General features: G+C 39.1%; 1 protein-coding gene across 1 annotated transcript in view; it reads left to right on the forward strand.

The window, feature by feature from the left end:
• Positions 1 to 364: 364 nt before the first annotated feature.
• The window catches only part of LOC100533387 (importin beta 1), a gene marked incomplete at its 5' end in the record, with an annotated part of 49,317 nt that continues 26,521 nt past the window's right edge, over positions 365 to 23,160 (forward strand). Inside the window, 6 exon segments of the mRNA NM_001204674.1 lie at positions 365 to 520; positions 8,880 to 8,938; positions 9,569 to 9,751; positions 10,078 to 10,278; positions 12,435 to 12,511; positions 13,732 to 13,807. Coding sequence (NP_001191603.1) covers positions 481 to 520; positions 8,880 to 8,938; positions 9,569 to 9,751; positions 10,078 to 10,278; positions 12,435 to 12,511; positions 13,732 to 13,807 — 636 coding nt within the window.

The raw sequence follows: 23,160 nt of genomic DNA on the forward strand, positions 1-23,160 counted from the left end.
AAAATACACCAGCAAAATGGACTGAAAGAGGAAGCGAGTGCGCCTTGGTTCCATGGGAAATAATTGAGAGATCGCATTCAGTTTTCTGTTCGTTTTAACTTGTTGAAGAAAGATTTTGAGCGTATCTACTAAAAATTTATGTCCTCGTGTTCTGTCTTGGTACAGTTTGTTCAGTCTTTATTGATTATTAGTTGCCGGCAACAGGCCGGTACGTTCTTGGACATTTTGTTTCAGAATATATGATTGGTTGAATTTCAGCGGATGTATAGAAGTGACCAATCAGTGTTTACAACACAGGCAACTGTGCACCGGAATTCTGTTGATGTATCAATACGCTAGCCTTCAACACACATGTGTTGACTGACCTTCTTCAACGAATTGCATGTTTATTTTTTTTCAAACAACTTTTGCAGTCCACACAACTCCAGCGAGGTTGGATCGTCCATTCTCTTACCTTTTGACTAGGATCTATGATTTAACATGGATCTCATAAAAATATTAGAGAAGACCGTGTCACCCGGTAAGTGTTCTTATCCTCCCTTGTTCGGCCCATGTTCGGCCCAGATACTGAGATGGATCTCGAAGTTTAGAGATCCTTGCTTGAAAAATCTCGAGATTTTATCTCGGCAAACTGCCCCTGTGGCTGTTGGCTAATTAAAAATTGCATTCCAATAATTAAACGTCTATTTCTACCTTGCCCATGGTCGTAATTCTGGATTCTTAAGGTCTGGGTAGACAAAGTATTATGAGATTGTAGACTCTTGATTCTTGGTCTTGATCTAAAATAGGTCTTGTCGTTGGATCAGATCTTTAAATAGAGCATGACACTTTTACAAATTACAAGGCAGGCCGCCCCTCCACTCAACAAAAAGATATTCTCTTAGAAATTAGATAGATATCTAGATCTAGATCTAAATCTACCTAGAATCTAGTCTCTAGATAATCTAAATTATATTCTTGACCTAAAGTTGTCTAGGTCTAGAAATTAGACCTCGTGACATGACCTGCTAGATTTCTAGATCTAGAATCTATTCAGTTCATGTCATGTTCATGGCTTTTGCTGCCTCAGTATTAGGTTATTAGGGGGTTAGTTTGGATGGATTTGAGGTAGAGATTCTAGGCTATCACAATGAGAGATTGGGTTTTCCAAACAGAAAATGTAGTGAACAGTAGTGGAATTGGCTCAGGACATGATGTTCTCATTTTGCCTTCTTTAATCTTAATAGCTTCCCCTTCCCAGCTGACTGCAATGCCCTGGCATCTGAAATTCTCTTTCTTCTGTCTAGAATCCGAGAATCTAGATCGGGAAGATTGAAGAATACCGGACCACTTGTAAAAATTTATTGCGCGAGAAAGTGGGGTAGGTGGGGGGGGTTCAGGGGGGTCTCCCCCCTGACAAAATTTTAATGAATAGATCCACCGGTCCGACATTCTCCATTGAGAGATATTAAAAAAGGTAAAATTATGAATTCCAAAGGTTGAGACATAGGCAAAGTCAGTCCGCTGGTCCGGTATTCTTCAATCTTACCATCTAGAGTAATCGTACCGGTTCGGGCAGCACGTTTTTTTTTCCGAAGTGACTATTTCTCCGAACGTTCTGAGAAATAGTGCCGATCTTTATTTCTCGGAACAGTTTCCGGCTTCCGGTCTCGTGATTTTTGGCCTATTTATTGCGAGAGTTCGGCGCCAACTTTCATTCTGCCTCTGGTATGGGAAGGAGCACCGCATGGCAAGCCCGCCTACAGACAACCTTCAGTAACACCCACCACACACCCACCACCATCATGCACATGTACACACACTAACTAAACATGACCAGTGGGCAACTTTTGAACGTATGACGAGCTGAGCTGTGGATGGAGAGACAATGTGAGTGAAAGAGCGGGTGAACGGAAGAATGTGCGAGTGTATCCACAGGCGACAGCAACTACAAGACGACGACACCGACCTCCCTGGCCTGGTCCACAGCTCGCGAACGAAAGGAATGCAGCTCAGGCAGTGTTTTGCCTATTATTGTCCATGGTTCGCAGGGTGCAAGGGAATGAGTGAGATTTTCTTTGTGTGTGCCTGGAGGGAGGGGGTGGGGTATGAAAGCCATGCGGACGGGGATGAGCCGCGGGAGAGAACAGGGGAATTAAATGAATGAGTGAAACTGAAAGGGAAAGAGACGAACGACTCATGAGCCATGGAGTGAATGGATCCTGTGTTTTTCTATTTTTGTATACTTTGAACTGTTACTGAATAAAGGCTGAAATAATAAAGCCCGAAAATCAAACACACACACACACACTCCTCACTCTCCACTTACAACCACACACAGACACACTCATACACGCGCACACACACACACACACAGGAGCAAATTTTTGGGTCTATATCTATTTAATTTTCAAGAGCTAGTCTAGAGATTTTTAGAATGATGAGTGTAAAAACGTGAAAAAGAAAGGTTTCACAACAGAATTAAATCAAAATTAGAACAGCCCACAAACAACAACAAACATTAACAAATAAGGGCGTGTGTCCACCTGTCCGAAGAAAATTTGCTGTTTTAACCCTAAATGTGCGTAATTTAAAAAAAAAAAAGTACAGGATATTAGCCTACATGTAAATTATGGAATAACACACATTAAGGGGCTTGCCAGTGTCAGTACATTGGTCGCAGCAGTGACAAACGCAGATGCCAGTTCTATGTGTCGTTATCAATAACCCTCCGTAGATCTAGATCTAGACAGCACACGAGTGAACACAACACATTACGTTTAAGAGCAGCACCCTTCATAGGCAACACGTCATATATCTGTAGCGAAAAACTGTTTGGAGTTGTAGCATTTCTTTATATAAATATTTACTGCGGACATTTTTTGGACCGATCGAACCACATTGTAAACGAACAATCTTTGGTAGGCCTATACTTTAATTATAGATCTTTATAATATCCGAAATTTGCGGGAAAGGATGAGATTTCAGAGTGTTCGGAGAAATAATGCCCAGCTTTATTTTCCCGAACGTTCGGAGAAATAGTGCCGGCCTTTTTTTGCTGTCGGGCACTGGAGTACAAAAAGATAGTTTAAAACTTTGTTTTCAAATCTAGCCCCAAAAGAGTGGCACACAAACCTAAAGCAACCTCCCTTACTTTCGTTGAAACAACAGTTACGGCGATATTTTGCTAAAAATAGCCCTTAAGACAGCTTTTTCTTCAACTGAGCAAAACAGCGTGAAGCTCTTTCCCCGGAAGAGTTAACATTGGTTGTGGATGAAGGAGCCTGTGACTTAGATTCTACGTTTTAGTAGACTCTGAAGGCTGGAGAGTTATTTGCATATGAGGCCCTGTCAAGGATGAAAGAGAATTTGCCGTTTAGTCTCGCCGTTTTTGCCCAAAGGGGGGTGGCCGGATTGTAACATAAAATCCGTAGTTTCTCATCCTTCGGGCACATAAGATAATATAAAAGCCAATGGTTATATAACAAAGAATAAAGAATTTGTGCATAATTTAAATAATAGTAGAGTCAGGTACAGCATATTAACTCAGTCAGACGCCAGTGTAATAGTCAGATACCAGTGTGTAATACAGTCGGATATCAGTGTAGCCGAGTCAGATCCAGTGTAGTTGAGTGAGCCAGATGCCAGTGTAGTAGAGTCAGATTCCACGTAGTAGAGTGGGTCAGATACATACTCATTAAAATAGCTATAAATGGTGAATACCACTTTAGACAAACTATCATTGTGTCCAAGTGTTGATAACAAACATTAAAAATCATGTTATTAAGCTTGCAAAGAAACAAATGTGATAGGCCGTTGTTATTCGGACTCGGGTCCGGAAAAAAGGAAGTGTCTTCGTTCTATAGATCTAACGTTCAGTGCTTCCAATTTTCCGCCTTTTTTTAGTTTCCCCCACACCTTATCTGCCGATCCAATTCCCGCCGCCTCATTGATACGCCCCCATCTCTCCCCCGTTTCCCACTTTCTTTGTTGTAGAAAAAGGTAAAATTGAAGATTAGCAGACCACCTGGCCCCTGCATATTATGAGCTGTGTGTAAAAAAAAAAAAAAAGACCGATTCGTTCAAATACACAAGCCTGTGTCATATCGATTGTTAACCAAGAAAAAATTTGTGTTGCTGTGTAGAGCTGAGCATACGGCAACTTTTGATTCCATAGACCAGCGCACAATTCATTACGTAGATCTACGTCAAGACTAGCTTATTATTGTAATAATGATCAGTTGCCCGGGGGGGGGGAGACTGACGCGTATGCGACGTTCAAAGCCCGGACCGATAGTGCCCCCCCCCACCCTCCCGACACGCACACAGCCACACGTGTGCAGGCCGCCCATCCGACCCCGACACACGCGAACGAGCCATCTTTAATTGCTTCTGATGACCTCTTGACAAATAAACATTTATTAGAAGCGCTCTAACTTTTCAGGCCGGCCTCAAATTCATCATAAGATTAAAACTCGACTCCTGCAGAAAACGCCTTTTTGCCCGAAGTGATCCCGGTCTCTACCCAGCCTGGGGCTCGTCACGAGTGAGGCAGGACAGGAAGCCGGATTCACGAGTCACAGGAAGTCGGAAGTGATGTCATGCTGGACAAGAATCAGAGTCCGAATAAAAAAATTTCATATTCGGACTCGAGTCCGAATAATCACTTCGAATGTGATAATAATTGAAAATGACCGAATGTCAAAATACTGCCCGAATCCATGAGAAAACCAAAAAAAATGCGACCGAACTCGTAAATAAATCGGGCGTCACTTTTGCACCCAGTAAGGGCCTCAAACATGAGAACAAGCTGAAACAGGTCATTCCTGGGGTCATCCAATCACATGACTTCCTGTAGCTGGTTTCGGTTTGTCTCTAGGGCAAGGCAGATAGGAGATATAAAGCTTTAAAGTCGACGTGCCTGTTTTCGTCCTTATTTTGACCGAACCGGTAATATTACCCTAGATCTAGATCAATACCCTTCCTAAAAATGCCAAATTTCAACGATGCAGATTAGATCTAATTCTAATACTAATGGTCATGGTTAGGACTTGTTTGGAGATAACAATCTCTTGCCTAGTAGATTCTAGACTCCAGAACTAGATATAAGATCTAAATCTAGAATCTGGTTTAGATGTAGTAGAAGTAGATAATTTTTATTTTAGAAATGACTGAGTCCTAGAATCTAGATATATATAGATCTAGATCTAACATGAACTTTCAGTTTCAGTTTCAGTTTGAGAGATGGGTAGATCTTCCGAGAGTTGAGCTGGGCTCCTCAGTCTTTTTGCTCTCAAGCAAAAATACCGGCGCTTTTTCGGTAGTTCCCACCCCGCAATTGTTATTCATGGGTTTTGGACCCAAGAGTAGGGGGGTTTCAGGGGGCTTGCCCCCCTGACCTAACAAAAATTTTAATAGGAAGGGGGGTTTCAGGGGGGCATGCCCCCCTGAATTTTACCATAATTTAATGTTTTAAGGTTTGATTTGATATCTTAGCTCTCCGTGAATCAAACGTATAGATCTAGATGTAGGTCAAATAAGGAGGATGGGAACTACCGAAAAAGCACCAAAATACCACTTCGCTGGTTCATCCTTTTCAGTTCTTGACACATGAAGCTACAGCGGGCTCCTAGCTAGCCCAAATATGGCCACCTCTATTCTCACCCCGGGTGAGAATAGCGGAGGGGAGTCTTTTGACTTTTGGCTATACTATTCTCACCCGGTGTGCGTTCACTATTATCTAGATCTAGGCCAACCTATTTTACGTTCACCCTGGCCCTGAACCACAGAATTCTACACTGTGATAACAGAAAAATTGTAGAATTCTGTGCCGTGAACAAACGTTCCATTACTACTGTTAGCCTAAAAGCGTACAATTTTGTCTGTGGGCAGTGGACTGGAGAGAGACAGGGTTGGTGATTTTTAAATATTTTTTAAATAAAAATTTTTTAAAAATTATTTTTTTTTAATATGTCGACTCAGTTTGGGATTTTTGGTAGCTAAAAGTAAGTTCTTTTAGTGCAAAATGCATTGTCTTTATTTTAACTAATGATTAATTTAAGCAACTGCAATTTTAGAAAGCCTTAATCTGCTATATCAGTGAATTATGGATGGGAGTGTATACAGACCTGGTAACCGGGAACAAAGTCACAAAGTATACAGACCCGGTAGGGGAACTCTTTTGTGATTTCGGAGAGTTTCTGCGCCCTCTTGGCTCAGGGTAGACCTAGGTTCTTCTTGATCTAGATCTGTGGCCTAGGTCTAGATCTAGATTTAAATCTAGGCTGACAGACATAATATAAATCTTTGATCTAGTTTCGCGGCTAGCCTAGATCTAGATCTAAATGAAGATTGCGGATGTCTTTTCGATGAATGATCCTTTTATCCTCCGTTTTGGAGTTGGAGGAATCGCAAGGCGCAATTTGAAGAAAAGAACAATGTCAATCGAGCAGTCACCCTCTTTATTTCTCTCTCTGTATCGTTCGCCTTCTCTTTTTCTTTGTTTGTCTCTGTCTTCCTTTGTCCCCACCTACTTCACACTCTATCTTTCTCTCGTCCCCCCCTGCCAACTGGGGCATGTCATTACATTTTGCTAGCACCTCTCTCTCTCTCTCTGTCTGTCTCTCTCTCTCTCTCTCTCTCTCTCTCTCTCTCTCTCTCTCTCTCTCTCTCACACACACACTAGATTTCTACCGGGTCTGGGGGCTGAAACTTCCCGAAATCACAAAAGAGTTCCCCTACCGGGTCTGTATACTTTGTGACTTTGTTCCTGGTTACCGGGTTTGTATACACTTCGATTATGGATACAGACAAAAAATGAAGAAAATGTCCGTCTAAAAGGAAGGGGGGGGGGGGGGGGTAATTATGCTTAGATAAACTTGCATTTTATTACATTGTGTGTGCGTGCGCTCGTATTTGTCTAAAAAGAAAAAGAAAATGCTAATTTCGATTATATATGGGGGAAAAAAGTAAATTGAATACAGTATTATTTTACTACTTACAGTGGCAGGGGGGAAAGCAGACTTATAAGCATGATTATTTTAGTCTACTAAACCTTATATCTGTTTTATAAAACCAAGGAAAGGAATTCTGAGTGTTTAAAGGTGTAAAAACAATACATTTTTTAATAAAAGTGATTTATATCACTGAGTTTTATTCTTAAAATCAAGTTGATTTAAATATTTTTTAAAATCAACTGATTTAAATCGACACAACCCTGGTTTTCAGTTATGAAAAAAAAGTAAATTGAGTACTGTATTATTTTACAATGACACTTTTATAAAACCAAGGAAAGGAATTCTGAATGTTTAAAGATGTAAAAACAATGCAATTTTTTAATTTAAAGTGGTTTAAATCACTGAGTTTTATTTTTAAAATCAAGTTGATTTAAATTTTTTAAAAATCAACTGATTTAAATGGACCTGATTTAAATCAACCCAACCCTGGTTTTCGATTATGAAAAAAAAGTAAAGTGAGAACTGTATTATTTTACAGTGACAGGGGGGGGAAAGCAGACTTTTAAGCATGATTATATTAGTCTACTAAACCTTATCCTTATATTGTTTAATAAAACCAAGGAAAGGAATTCTGAATGTTGAAATGTGTAAAAACTGAATAAAAATACATTTAAAAAAAAGTGATTTAAATCACTGATTATTATTTAAAAAATCAAGTTGATTAAAAAAAATTTTAAGCAACCCAATCCTGGAGAGAGAGAGGGGGGAGTAGCGCGAGAACTTCCGGGCAAAACAAAATGGCGACACGTGTAGTTCAGCTTGATTAGAAAAGAAACCTGAGTCTTGGGGGAAACTCCGCAAGACGACAAAAATAGATGGCGGAAATACGTCATCTGGTATTTTTTTTACTTTCCCTCCCGTCTCACACTTAGCCAACAGTTGTCCATTTTCTACTAAATATTGATGCGCAGAACACAAACAACTTCATTTCCGTCGCAAATTAATAGTTTTTAAAATATTTTTTAATTGAGATAGACGTGCTTTGGACCAATTGGGGGGATCCGGTTTGCCTTCTTTATCGCACACATCAATCAATGGGCTTCTGTAGACCTGCATTGTGTATTAGTATAGAGGCCTAGTGAAGCAAGGGTGGTAAATGTACGTTTGTCGTGCAACATTCGGTTGGCCATGGCCTGATTTGATTTTGATTATTCAATTGACTATTTAAATAATAATCTCTATTCTTCTGCAAAGTTAGTTCTCATATAGGCTTTACACATGATTTCATTGGATATGTCTTCGAAATCTCGTCTTCGCCTGTTCAATATTGAAATTCAGTAGGCCTACTTAGACTAGGGGACAGACAGTTCAGGGTGAATTAAGAATGTATAATTTTGATTTCAATTTATGACTGATGATCGGTGCTGTCTTGTTCTGTTATCTGGGTTTTCTAAAGAAATATATAACATTAGGCTACTAATTGTGTCTTCCGTTACTGATTCTCCATCTCATATACTTAACTTTGTCGTACTTGATTCGACTCCAGGTTTAAAAATAAAAGTGGAAAAATTTGATTACTGTGTGAAAGAAAATGTGAGATGCAAAGAAAAAAAAGCGCAATCTGTTGAAAGGCATGTCATCTGAACCCCCCCCTCCTCAGATTATCAGAATTTTTTAATTAGAGGAACTTTGGGTGTGTGCATCCGATGCATTATCTATGTTAATTAAAATCTAAATTTTTTTTTAATGTAAAGGCCTTTCGGCTTAAAAGGTTAATGCTTATTTTTAATCTGATGGCATTGGTTTTTATTATAAATCTTTTATTTTCTAAATTTTATCTTGTGTATTAAAACTAAAATTTAAGCAAAGTATTTTTCATAAAACATAGTCACTTTGTGTAATATATGCCATGTTTTTCTTTCATTTGAACAATTTCTTTTACAGATACAAATGAATTGGAAAGTGCCCAACAATTTTTAGAAACTGCTGCTGCACAAAACCTTGTGAGTAGGTTGTGGTTTTGTTGACTGGTACAGCTGCAGCTTTTCCCTTGGGAACTTTAACATGAGCATGATCATTATGTCATTTTGTTACGGTTTTTCCTTTTTAAAGTTTTTTTTTTTTTTTAAGTTGAAAAAAAAATTTTGTGTGAATATTGCCTCTCTCGAAAAGTAACACATAAATTCAAATGATATATTATTTAAACAATTTATAACTTCACTCTTTGTGAATGTCTCTCTTAGAAAATTTGTGTTTATTTTACTTTTGATATTTCTTTCCCCATTGACTTCTTTACTGTAGCACTTGGTGATTGGCAAGAGGGGTTTGTGTTGTACTTTAAAGTAAATATATGGAGAATGCAAAGTGGGTGGCCATTTAAGCCTCTTTTCTTCTGTTAAATGACTTATATGTCTTGTTTAATAATCATCAGTTATGGGCGACGCTTTTAATGTGTATTTTTAAATGTAGCAGTAAATTTTCCCCTCCAACGTACTTAAACATTAATTATTGGAAAAATCGGCTTTGAAGCAGAATGTGGATTGTGTACATTTTCACTCTTGGCTATGCATGAAATTTGGGGGGTGTTCTGTTTGTAACTTTTTTTTTTTTTTTTTTTTTTTTGGTGCTTTTAGCCTGAATTGCTCAAGCAGCTGAGTGACATCCTCAAGCATGGAGGAAACAGCCCAGTGGCCCGGATGCAGGCTGGCTTGCAGCTGAAGAACACTCTGTACTCAAAGGATCAAACCATTAAAGCTCAGTACCAGCAACGCTGGCTTTCCTTCCCTGAGGATGTTCGGAATCATGTCAAGCAAAATGTAAGTTTAAATGTTGAAATCAGGATTAAGCGTTATGCACTCTAAATTGTTCTGCTCTTGTGACTTGTGCTTCATTCTAATGGAGGTTGTGTGAAATGTGTTTGCTCAACATTATATGTGAATGGGTAGGTTTTTAAGAAAATAAGGAGCGTTTTAAGTTAATTTCTGCTCAAAGATAAAATAAATTAGAAGTGTTTTGCTAAGTTGACACTGGTGTCTTTAGTTTGGGTTTTTGGAAGATATGATATCATTCTGTGTTACATTTGTATCAATTTTGTTTGATGCCTGCCATTTTGAAGTAACTGGATGTTCTTTGTGGCCGCTAGGTTCTGGCTACTTTGGGCACAGAGACAGTTCGGCCCAGTTCTGCTGCTCAGTGTGTGGCTTACATAGCATGTGCAGAACTGCCACACAAGTTGTGGCCAGACCTTATCGTCAACTGTACCCGCAATGTGATCAACCCCGCCAGCACAGAAATGATGAAGGAGTCTACCCTCGAGGCGGTTGGCTACATCTGTCAAGATATTGTGAGTACATTGTGAATTCAATGCTGTCTCTGTCTGCTTGTGTTTAATTATTCCTTGTAAATTTGGAGGAAGGTTGTAGTTTTTTTGTATGGTTATTTTCTTGCTTATCGCGAAAGGTAGAGGCAATATGTGTGTGTGCCTAAAGAAAGGTACCAAAAGTCGGATTTTAACCATTTTTGAGTCTAGGATTGTACCTAACACAGACCTGCCACTCATCCCGATTTTTTTCCCCAAATCTCAAGCATCCTGATTTTCCTGATTTCGATTGCCAGTATCCTGATTTTTTGTCGTTGTGGCTGTTGCGTCCGATTCTTAGGGGGGAAAAAATAAAAGGTTCTGCAATCTCTTTTGCCTGGAAGCACCGATTTGATTTTTTATCGGCGGGAACTAGGAACGCTACTTTCTTAAGCATCTATGCCGAATCTAGTAGATGACTCCCGCACGTTATTTAAACTAAAACCGACGAAGTATCGATTTTGAATTCCGACATGGATATGCTCAAAATCTACTTTCTCTTTTATAACCCAGAATTCTCAGATGGTGTCCTGATTACTGTAACAATTATGACATAAGCCTAAGAATAATCTATTTGTTGTTGTGCCGTTGCTTTAAATGCCAGCTTTGTCTGAGTGCTGGTTAGTCGGGCCCATCTTCAAGACCTGTCAGTGGAACTTTCAAACACTCATTCGCATCACTTGACATGACCTCGTACGTGTGTGAGTAACGCGTGTGTCAGGGACCGTCGGTTGTCGGGGTCAACAAAGTTCATTCACACCGGTCGCATTGGGCGAGGTGTTTATTGGGACTTAACCAGTGTGGGGGGAGGGGGGGTATTGTTTTGACACTTGGGCTTAAAGTGCATGCTGTGATACATGTACTAATTGAGGATAAAGGAATTTTTTTTAAAAAGAAATAAATGAACAACCTCGGCGCGATCTTTTTTTTTCGGGGGGGGGGGGGGTACCTTGAGTGTATATGCGATGGAAGTCAAACGTTACTGTATGAAAACGCGGGCTTTTTGCATGGATGATTAGAGTGATTTGTCAGTTGTTTTCAAGGCTACGAGAGTTTCAGCTATACGGCAACCTGCGCTCCCCCAGCCACATATATGCTGTCTTTCAGTTTTTCCTCTATTTAGAGGCCCAAACGTGAACTTATTTCTGCAAAAGTTTTCTCTTGCATACTTGCCTCATAAAAGGGAACCAGGACCCTTTATGACTGATCTGCCGTTGATCCCGATTTTTTTCACCAGATCCTGATTATTTTTTACTCTAAAATTCGGATTTTTAGATTTCATAGAGTGGCAGGTCTGCTAACAAGATATTCAATGCTGAACACAGTGGTTTTTGAATTTTTGAGATATATCAAGCAGTTTTTGAGATATTGCACATTTTGCAAGGTAAGGTATACAAGATCTTATTTTGAGAAAATTAGCTTTTAAGTTTAGAACACATGCAAACTTGAAAAAAATGATGATTCAATTGTTTCTAATGTATTTATTCTTGGAAAATTCATTTCCAATTCTGTATTCAGTTGACATCAATATCATGATTAGAATTCAATGGTAAAACTAAGCGGGGAAGAGAAAACGTGCTTCAAGAATAGATTTTAATAACCTTTTAAAAGCAGTTTTCATTGTCTTTTAAAAACGTACCTACCCTAAAAATAATTCAAAATGAAATATTTAGAAGTCAAATCGATGAAAGCTATTTTAACACATCTATCTCATTTTTTAAATTTTTTTATGGAACCACATTTTGGGTTGTTTTTTTTAAAGTGATTTTTTTTGGAGTCATTATCAGCCTGTAGCTCAAAATGGTGTATCTTTCTTTTGGCACACACACATACATATTTATATGCTTGTATCTTACTGACAGTTTTTACTTCTATTTGTTGCAGAAATATGGATTTCGAATTTATTTTTTTCATCATTCAGCTCTGAATGAGTGGTTGCGCCCCCCCCCCCCCCCCCCCCTCTCTCTCTCTCTCTCTCTCTCTCTCTCTCCCCCCCTGCTTGTCTCCCACGCTAAATGGCTTTTTTTTTAAAATGTGTCATCATGTTTCTCTTTTGCGAGAAAAATCAAATGCAGTTTCAGTTTCTTGACGTTTTCTAATTGTTTTAAGTGTACATCTTGTATTTTTGTTTTCTCTTACAGGACCCAGAGATTTTACAGCCACAGTCCAATGATATTCTCACTGCAATAGTCCATGCCATGAAAAAGGAAGAACCCAGGTTTGACTCTTCTTAAGTGTGACTTTGACTCTTCATTAACTGATTCCATCCATGATTTTGTTCATGCTCTGGGCACAGTTATTTTTCCATGTTCAAATTTTTGCCTGGGGGACATCTGTTTAATGCATTTTTGTGAGGCTCCAAGTTACTCTACATATGTATTGTCAAATACCAAACTGATGGGAATCAATAGAGGGATGTGATTATATCAATTACAATTACCTGTATTTTGATTTTATTGTATTTTCCCTCAGGCAAAAATGAATGAGAGAAAAAAAATGCGCTATACATCTTCGAATGTTTCAATGTACCTCATTTTGTCAGTTCTACACGTCCTTATAATCCATAGGAATCAACCCAAAATTGTAGAGATCACTTTGACATACATTTATGCAAGAATTTCACAAATTTAGTTGAATATTTTTCACTGAAGGGCCTTTTTATTATACCAGGCTCCATGTTGTTTACCCTTACATAGCAGCTGCATAGCGACAACAAAACAATGAATTTGCAAGAATTTCGCAGTTTCGATTGATTTTGGCGATCAGAGATTGAGGTCAGGCTTGTTTACCAGTTCTACTTCCACTTGACAACTTCAAAAGTAGGAACTATGTTAAAAAGTGCACATTCATTTTGGATTTCGTCTCGGCTTTCTTCGAGCCGCTGACATGGACAGAATCGGTAGTGGCAGTTTTTTGGATTTCATACTTCTGCTGCAGTAAAGACGTGGATGTTTGGTGTCTGAATATGTGCTCGTTTTGTATGATTTGAGCTGTCTTTAAATATTTCTTTATTTCTTTTGGGTAAGAAGTTATAATGTTAATGAGTTTAAATAAAATATAAGTTTTTAGCGATTTTGCAATTTGGTTTTAAAATATGTGACAAGTCGATTCCTTTCTCCTCTTCTAGACCTGTTGCAAAATCCAAATTAGCTGAGGCTATATTTTGTCTCAACTATTTATGTAGACTCATGGCTCTGATTGCGACTGTTCGTCCTATCTCTTTACAAAACACCTGCAGTTTTTATGGCTTTTTATCCTTGCTTCTTTATTTCTAGCTGCTCTCTTTATTTATGTTTCCTTATCAAATTAGTATTGTAGGGCCCTGATGTGTAGTCTGTAGACTTTTCATCATTCTCTTTGCTAGTGGCAAAATGTGTACTGTTAACGAAAACTCGTGGGAAATTCATTATTTTTATTTCTTTCTACTTTCTTTTGCAGTAACCATGTGAGATTAGCAGCCACTAATGCTCTTCTCAATTCTTTAGAATTCACAAAAGACAACTTTGAAAAAGAGGTAAGAACAAAAATTTTGCTGTTGTATACTCAGCAGACGCTTTGCTTGTCTTTCTAAGTTGTTCCCTGTTGGTTCATAAAGTATTAAAGTGTTTATATCAGTTGGGGTGGAGGGTTAAAAATGTTTGCAGTCTACTTTGTATTTTTACTGAAAGATCTTTCCTTGTGGCTTACAGTGAGGGTTGGTTAAATTTGGATTTATGATGCTTACATTATTCTTTCGAAGAATGTCCTCTGCTAAAAAGATTGGGTCAGCTAAATAGTGGAGGACTCTTCTGAAATGATGAATTAAAGGCCCGGTTACACATAACGATAAATTGTTGAAAAACTGGACGATCATACGATAGGTAGACCTGCATGTTTGTCGACAATCGCGACCCGACCCGCGAGCCGCCGATGCTATCGCTAGGCCCACCTGTGTTAGTCAATTTGCAGAGTGCGAGGCCTGGCCGACTGCCAGCGCCCCCTTTTTCTCCCGTCGGCTTTGTCGGCACTTTCGTTTTCGTGCCGGGCGCTGACTGCCGACGTCGGCGTTTCCGACATAATTGTCGGAACCTGAGTAGAAATGCGAATACGAAAAAGGACGACGACCTAAATTATCTACTTTCAGTTTCGTGCTCGAGCGGCCATTTTGAATTTCGTTTGTTGACTAATTCAATTGTTCAGACCGTGTTGATTCATTCAAGTCCGACTCACTTGTTCTAATAGAATCTAGATCTAGATTTATACAGATCATTATAGACCTCAACAGAGGATTCATGTTCCAATTCTATTGTGTCAAACCCTATCATAGGTTGTGCTGTAATATTAATGTTGGTAAAAAGCATTTCATCAGGTGCGTGAATCTAGACTCAGCTGAGTCCCTCTGTTCGGAATCGGATGCCTATTCCTATTCACTTGTTCTACAAGACGTAACAAGATCTAGATCTAGTATAGATGTAGATGTAGATTTATTTAGATTACTAGATCTAATATCTAGATCTATATGGAGGATTCATATTCCAATTCTATTGTGTCATTGTATCAAACCCTATTATAGTTATAGCAATGTAGATGTAGGCCATATTATGCTCCTTGTTTGTTTTTGAGTGTGGTTTTTTAAATTATTTAATTTGTTCATTTTGGACTTGTGCTGGCCTTTTTACATGAGGCCCGTTGCAGGTTCTTTTTTGGGGGTAGGGTTAGGGTTAGGTCTCTTCTTTATTTGTTGGGGTGGTCGCTCGTTACTCTGAAGTCCTTCCATGACTCCCACAAAAGTTCTTATGGGGGGGGGGTTGCGCAAAATTTTCAGACAATCTGGTTGAGGCTCACATGCAGGTCTAGTTAGGTTTAACCACAAAATTGTACAAAATTTGGATGACTGAGCAATGGATTGGAGACTCGGTCGAGAAATCCAGCACTGCTTGATATTTTCCATGCGATCGCGGTCACACTTGAGGAAGAAGTGCTGTGACGTGGATTCGCTTTGAAATTTTCCGCCGCGCAGAACTAAACTCAGGACCTAAAATTTTTTAAATAATTATCGTAGGTAAAAACTGATTTCATATTCGAGATCAGCATCTCAAAATAAGCAAAGTTGCTCGCGTAAAACCTGATTTGGTGCGTTATTATATATATTTTAGCAATTTTATTATTTAGTTGATCATCAAGGGTGAAGCTGTGCATCAAGTTCACTCAGTGCGTTGCACACCTGCTGCAGTCAAGTCAGAGCTTTCGGTTCTACACACAACACGGTAGGCCTACCGTATGGGCACCCTTTTTTAAAGACACTGTTCTGCTACAACAAAATGTACAGGGGAAGGGGGGGTGGTGCTCTCATGATCTAGAGGTACACAGTGTTCGCCTTTCATTCATTAGGTCCTGAGCTTGTGAGCTTGAAACCACATAGAGACCACATAGAGAGCAGGCAAAAGGCAAATCGCTGTCGCTGCGAAGAGACATGGTGGCTTTATGACGAGGAATCTCCTCGGTCGAAAGTAACTGGGCCATAGATTGAAATGTGTAAACAGACTACACAGTTCGATAAAGCGGACAATTCTTTCATACAGTGAATCTGATACAATTATCGTTGCATGCAGACCTGCCACTCATCCCGATTTAGTCGGGATATCCCGATTTTTTGCCCCAAATCTCAAGCATCCCGATTTTCCCGATTTCGACCGCGTGTATCCCGATTTTTTGTCCCAGTCTGCTGTTCTGCCGTATTTTTCTAAAAACTTACTCTGCCTTCTCCTTTATCGCGGGAAGCACCCGTTGACCTTTTTGTCAGTAGGAACTCAGAGCACTATTTCCCGAAATATCGATGCTGCATTTAGTAGTTGACTCGCCCCAAGTTATGTGGGATCTTTGCCCACACTCAGAATTCTCCGATGATAGCCTGGTAACTGTTACAATTTGGGACATACAAATAATCTATAATATTTGTAGTTTCGCTGTTACTTTCAAAACAAGCCTTGTCCGGGGTCTGGTAACTGCGCGTTCACATCAAACACTCGGACGAACGACCCTTACACAACTACATGTAACTGCGCTGACAAGACTAACATTTGGCCGTTGTTGTTGCTTTAGTCTGAACGCATTATAAGGGATAAGAGATTTGTTGGTACAATTGGTCGGTCGGCTTCCGTCGTTATCCTAGAGTACTAGAAGTATAACGACTGTCGCTCATCCGAGTGTTTTGAGTGAACGCGCAGTTAGTCGGACCCGTTAGTAAAATTGTTTTAATCGCGCATTCGTGTCACGTGACATATCATCGCCGTGTGAGTTCTGCGTGTCGGGGACCGTCCGTTGATGGGGTCAACTTAAGTTCATGTATTTCGGGACTTATTGGTGGGGTGGAGGGGGGGGGAGGAGTATAGACACTTGGACTAGGAGTGCTTGAAGGAATGCTTCAGGATTTACAAAAATTAATAACTCGCACGCGCGCACACACACACGCGCGCGCACACACAAACAAACAAAGACACTCAGAGTGCATATATGCCAAGTAATTTATGGACACCCGTGGAAAAATATTAAGTAGCTTTCGCAGTCACCTTGGTGATTTGCTGTTGATCCCGATTTTTTCTCCCTGAGATCCTGATTTTGAGGTTTCATAGAGTGGCAGGTCTGTTGCATGTAACCAGGGCTTAAGACTTTGTTCTTGGGGTCGAATAACTTTTGTGTTAATATTGTTATAGCTTGTTCACGTTTGTGCGCGGTTAAAATTTTTTTAGCTCATTTGTGAGGCATCGAAAATGAAATCAAGTAACTCGGCATTTTTGTGGCCGTTCGGGTCTTCTTTTTTTTTTTTGTGTTCTTCAGAGTCAAAATGTTTAATGTGTCCCGCGCTCTCATAGAGCCCTATGCAGGTGTGAGTGTACCACACTGACCAAAAAAACCCAAACAAACCATTACCCTTTTACCATTGATGCTTTTGAAGTCACCTCACTTCAGCAGCCATATTCTCGCTAAATTTAACTCTGAAACCAGCCGACCCCCCACCTCCTTCAATTGCAAATATTTAGCAATGCGAATTGGGCTTTCCCGCGCGGCGAAATTTTGGTCTCCGTTTACGGGCGATTTTGCGGACCCGGCCGAAGCGTAGGTGACTAACTTTGTCAACCTCGGTCTGCTCTATTTCCGAACCAATCCGAATGAAACTCGGCAACCAATCAGAAAATAGGGCAAACTAATGATATGTGGACGTTGAAGTTCGTACACATAAATTAACCTATACTTTTGGTGTCGGGAACACTTTCGTATCGTGTACACCGAAAACTATAAGGAGTTTGGATTTCAACGCCGAGATGGTAATAGATCTATCTATCCTCTATAGTGTGCTCAAATTTGAAAGTTCTGTGTCAAGTAGTTGTTTAGACCCGATCATAAATGCACGACTACCCCCCTATCCAAAGCGGCTTCGCACGGAGACCGGCCATTTTCCCCTCACTCACGTGGCAAATGTATGTGACCTACAAATCCCCGCATGACTATTCCGGGCCCGTTCATTGGTCACTTGAGATAGGGCAATGGCAGGCACGCGCATCCGGTTGTTTTTCTCTCTATTACCCTGTAACATCGCAATGGGGGTATTCCTAGGCGAGGTTATCTCGTTTTGGGGTGTTCGCGTCTCAACGGGGAAAAAGAATTTTTAATTGCACTGCATGCTAGATTGAATTGACTTATCTTTTACGGTTGGCATGGTCTAAAGTCATCATAAAAAGCTTTGCAATTATTTAGTCACGCTGCCGACATATATTCTTAAAGATCCCATGTTGTGATACGATGCTATAAATAAAATGGACTCATCCCGACACCCCTTTTTCGCAAAATCGTAATATGTACACCACAATTTTAATTATAACAAAATAACTACGAAATTGGTAGTAAATCTGACTGCAGAAATGATTTCTAAACTAAAAAACACATCGGGTAGCCAAGTTTCTCTCGAACACTCCGATTAGTTACCGAGATATCGTCGATTTTCTTACAGAATCTGCTACTGCGTGGTCCACTTTTTAGGAGTATTTTCCTATATGTGGGTCATCCATATTTTGCCGACCTTTACAACCCCATAACTTTTTATATTTAAGAACCGATTCTCATAATTCAAGAAGCATAATTCTTAGAATTGAAAATTCTTTCTTAGGTACCAAAAAGAAAGGGCTAAAGTGAAAATTAAAATTTTCATTGGCATTGCTAAAATATTTTGACTTCTATTCAAGATGGGTAATTTTTTCATCCAAAGCAAGACAAATGAAAAACAAAAATGAATAAGCTGATAACAGTAACTGCACACGTCCTAAAATTGACAGGTGTCTGGATTAATCTACCTATGCCCATGACACTGCCTGGCTACCAAAGTTGTAAAAAAAATCTGCTGGTGAAATTTCTAAAATCCATATCCCTTGACTAAATATAGCAACGATGATATATTTATATTAGTCAGACATCAAAGAATACATTCAAGTAATTATTTATTATTATAAGCACATGGTAACCAAGCAAACGTCCGCCATATTGGATAATTTCATCAAGTTTCAAAAGCTATCTTCTCTCTTATTTTTCGTCCGTTTGCTTTCATTTTTAGGAAACAAACTACAACACCTATGTAATAAACAAGTAACACCAGATTTGTATTATTACGGTTATGAAAATAATTATGGACTCTAGAAATATGTACTATGGACAAATAGAAAAAAAAACTTGAAATTCCCAACAAAAACACTGGTTATAACTTTTTCTTATCTTCAAAAAGAGGCTCTATTTCAGTAAAGATCACCTGTGGATGCACATTGTGTCAAACAATGAAGCCATTCGGATGAAAAATAATGGAGAAGGCGTTGTTTGATGTTGGAAAAATAAGTTTTTCCCAAAAATGAAGAAAATATTTAAAAACAAGCCCCCAAATTGCAAATTATTTTTTAAAACCCATTTTTACATGGCTTCTAAACATAATTGATTGAAACGGGCGCTTGAAATTTCGGGGGAAATGGATGCAGGTTTCAAAAATGGAGGAAAAAATATTGCATAAATCAAAGTCGGTAATAATTAGGGAAATTTACCCGCAGATGGCCTTAATCCAGAAATGTTTTTCTATTTGCGCACTATATTACAAACCACTCTTTGGGTGCACACACAGGATTACTACAATGAATGATGCACACACAGGATTACTACAATGAATGACTTACAGTAATCTAGTCTACATACTGCTTATTTTGAGACAGCGACTCTACCCTGCCCCTGCAAATCAGTATAAGCTTGTAGATTTCTTCCCACGACTGTCTCTATGAGTCTCGCAAAGTACTCACCCCATTTTTTTAATCGTTAGTGTTTCTTAGGCGTATGTTTGAGTGTGGTGTTGAGAAAAATCTGTCAACTTTTTAATGTTTTAGGTGTATGCCTTAACCCTATATTTCCGTTACTGATTGTGGACTTGTTCTACTACTATATACTGATAAAGGTGTCAAAGCTTCCGAATTTGCGATGCACGCCGAGAGTAAAAGAAAGAAATGGCCCATTCTGCAGTGCTTCCAATCTTTTGTTTAAAAAATAAATCTGAAAAATCTCGAAAGTTCCATACTTGTCATATCAACTCATATTTACTAAAAATATTTAAAGTGTGGGCCTTTTGTTATCTGTAACAAAGGATCAGTACTCGCCTCTGTAATTTCTTGGATGAGTTTGGATATTTACGGTAACTCTTGGCAATAAATTGTATAAGACACCTGACAGATTGCGCATTTTGTGCACTCGACCATGATCCCTCTGATTTATTGCATACTGGTCAAAATCTGACCTGTAGCAATAAGGAAATTTTCCTCCTTTCTTTCATTCACTCATTTGTTCCATCTATCTTCGGGCCAGGGGTTATGGTGTTTGCCTCTCTTTCTGAAAGTTTCAATAGGTCCCCGGTTTAAATTCGGACATGGCACTGGACTCCGTAGAAAACTCTCCTAACAAATCTTTCCTTATCCTTTCTGGCTCTCTGTCTTGCATCACCTCTCTCACAAACTACACACTCCTACATCCAAAAATAGTTAGGCTACAACAGAAAATTCATACACTATCCGAAACAGGAAAAAACACCATGTTCGCATGGATACCCAGCCATGTGTGCATCCGAGGAAACGAGCAGGTAGACGACCTGGCGAAGAAAGCCTCATCCCTTCTGCTGGGATCAACGACAAACTCTCCCACAGACTGACTTTACAAATAAAGTAAAAAAGTACACCTCCAGTCTGTGGGAGAGCCACTGGGAAAAGCAGAAAAACAATAAACTATATGAAATAAAACCCAAACTAGAACAGCGAAATCCTTCGGACCTCTCCAGAAGAGACGAAGTCATTTTTACTCGGTTGCGCATGGGACACAAGGCCCTGACCCACAAATACTTCCTACAGGGAAATGAGAAGCCGTATGCGACACATCTTAACCGAATGTCTAGACTTTGGAGAGATCCGAAGGAAATATTATAAATGCAAGAAATTGCAGGACATTTTTTCCGTCGTTGTTCCCAGCAGAATATTGAATTTTATGAAGGCCATTGGCCTTTATGGCAAATTGTAAAGTGAAATCGTTGAATACTATTTAAAATTTCTATTGTTAATTATAAGAGTTGTTTTAAATTGAAAATATATTTACACCGAATTTTAATATTTTAGCATTTTAAAGTCAAATAGTGAACCAATCGTGCAGTGAACTTTTGCGAAATTAAGCAACTTGTGTTTCACGCGCTCATATGACCTTACGCAGTTGCGAGCGCCGTAAAACCCTATACTACTACTAGTACTAAATTCGGACAGTGGTGGAAAAAATTTTCTTTCACCTCCTTTCCTGTTCTCTAACCATGTTCTGTGGTCTGCTTTCGTCTCTACTTTCTCTTTCCCTCCCCCCCTGCCCCCTCGTCTAGGCTCCTGACTCTTTCTGTAGCCCTTCTACTGCTACTCCTTAGCTCTTTTCTTGCTGCTGACTTTGTCACACCCCTGATCTTAATGTAGGTAAGATCTAAAACCTAGCCTTCTCGGATAAGGGTGAAAAATTTCAGAGGTCCCGTGTGAAAATTACGCATGTTGAAAATACCTTTGTCGTCCAAAATTGATGAGTAGGGGTTTTTTGGGTTCCACGTGGGCAAAATTCAAAGTTAATTTCTACCAAACTGAAAATATTTAATGTGTGCCGCGTGCTTATTTGATTATGCAGTTGCAAGTGCCGTAAAACACTTACAAAGACAAAAACTGCTCTCACTATTCCGGGCGCTCATAAGTTTAAAAAAAAATAGAACTACCTAATATCCCTAAAAGCAAGCTGAGCTGGATGGTAATTACTTGTACAGCTGTGATGTTTGTCTTTTTTTCTTTTTCCTTGTTTTAGTACCTGATTTTTTTCCAAAATACCTGAAAAGACCCTGAATCTACCTAAAATCAGAACTTGAGATAGGCAGCCCTGGGCTTGCATCTCATCAAAGAAAAATGTCAGATCCTTAGTTTTCTTTGATCTTTATATGGGCTTTTAGATTCTGTTAGTCATCAATAGACTGAGATGGACAGATTTGAGATGATCGATTAGAACAATTTAATTTTACTTTGTTTTAACTGCGGTCAGGCGAAAGTGAACAAGCTATGGTTCAGTGTGTATTGCATGGACTTCCTACTGCAATATGTAATCAGGGTGTCTGCCAGGCCCCGGGAATTTGAGTAAATCTGTAAATTGCCTTAGGAAAATTTGTTAAGCTCACCAATATTTGAAAACCAAATCTGATAAGGTCAGTACTTTCACATTTGCTACTAGCGTATGTGGTATTCATTTGGCTTTCTCAGATTTGAGAATGTATTCAGGAAGCATGTGGCCATGGCAGATGTGCACCTGGGATATCGAAGCCGGACAGTCTTGATCAGGAAAAAAATCAAGATACTTTCTCTATCACTATTGCCCAGAATTTTCCAATAACTGAAATAGTTTTGATTTGTAGGATGTGCATTATAAATGTAGTGGCGCCCTATGCAAATAAATCAATATTTGTAATTCTACTGTCAAGTATAACAAAAGCAAAATAAGCATTGTTCGAGGTCTAGTCAGTTGGGCTTGTCATCATGACCGATCGGCTTAAATGCTTCAGCCATGCATTTGTTCACAGTATGTGACCTGACTTCGTGGGAGTAGGGTATGTGTCGGGGTCACCAAAGCTCATTGTCACTTGACATGTGATGTAGTGAAGAGTTCTGAAGCACAGGGGTGTATGTTTTTTTAAGGTACTCTTCAAGTGCTTGACGCAATAAGGAACTGGAGACGTGACTCTAGATTTTATAACAATTTGCTGGATAGTATGCTTTATTATTGTGCCAAGTCTTGTGTGAAAATGCAAGGGAAGTCTTAGTACATTATTATTGAACAAAAGTGCACTCTTTGTCATTGGGTTGATGATTTTACCTGTGCTTTAGCTATTTTGTTAAGATTGTCCGTTTTTTTAGTATTACTTCTCTTTCGACTACTTATGAATCTCTCTTTTCAACTTGTTCATACAATAAGTTTTGTCTTGCACATTAATTACTTTTTTGAATGGTGAAGGGAATGAGACGTTAGTAAAAACAGGCTGAAATACATAAGTCAAACACAGCCTCAGTGCCCCCATTGTCATGTGGAAATTTTATGTATGTAGTTAGATGCATATGTGTTTAACATAGAAATAAATTATAAATCCTATATATGTGTATTTAATATAGACAGACAAAAACAACAGATATACATGTACAATGCTGCATGTGTCATCACTGTTACATAATGTTCCCCTCGAAAATGAATGCGCGGTACAGCAGTCTGTTTGGCAGTCACCATGTGGAATCATATTTGCGTTTGCCTTGATTTTGAGCC

The sequence above is a fragment of the Aplysia californica genome, unplaced genomic scaffold (genome assembly GCF_000002075.1).
Source record: "Aplysia californica isolate F4 #8 unplaced genomic scaffold, AplCal3.0 scaffold00440, whole genome shotgun sequence".
Lineage (NCBI taxonomy): Eukaryota > Metazoa > Mollusca > Gastropoda > Aplysiida > Aplysiidae > Aplysia > Aplysia californica.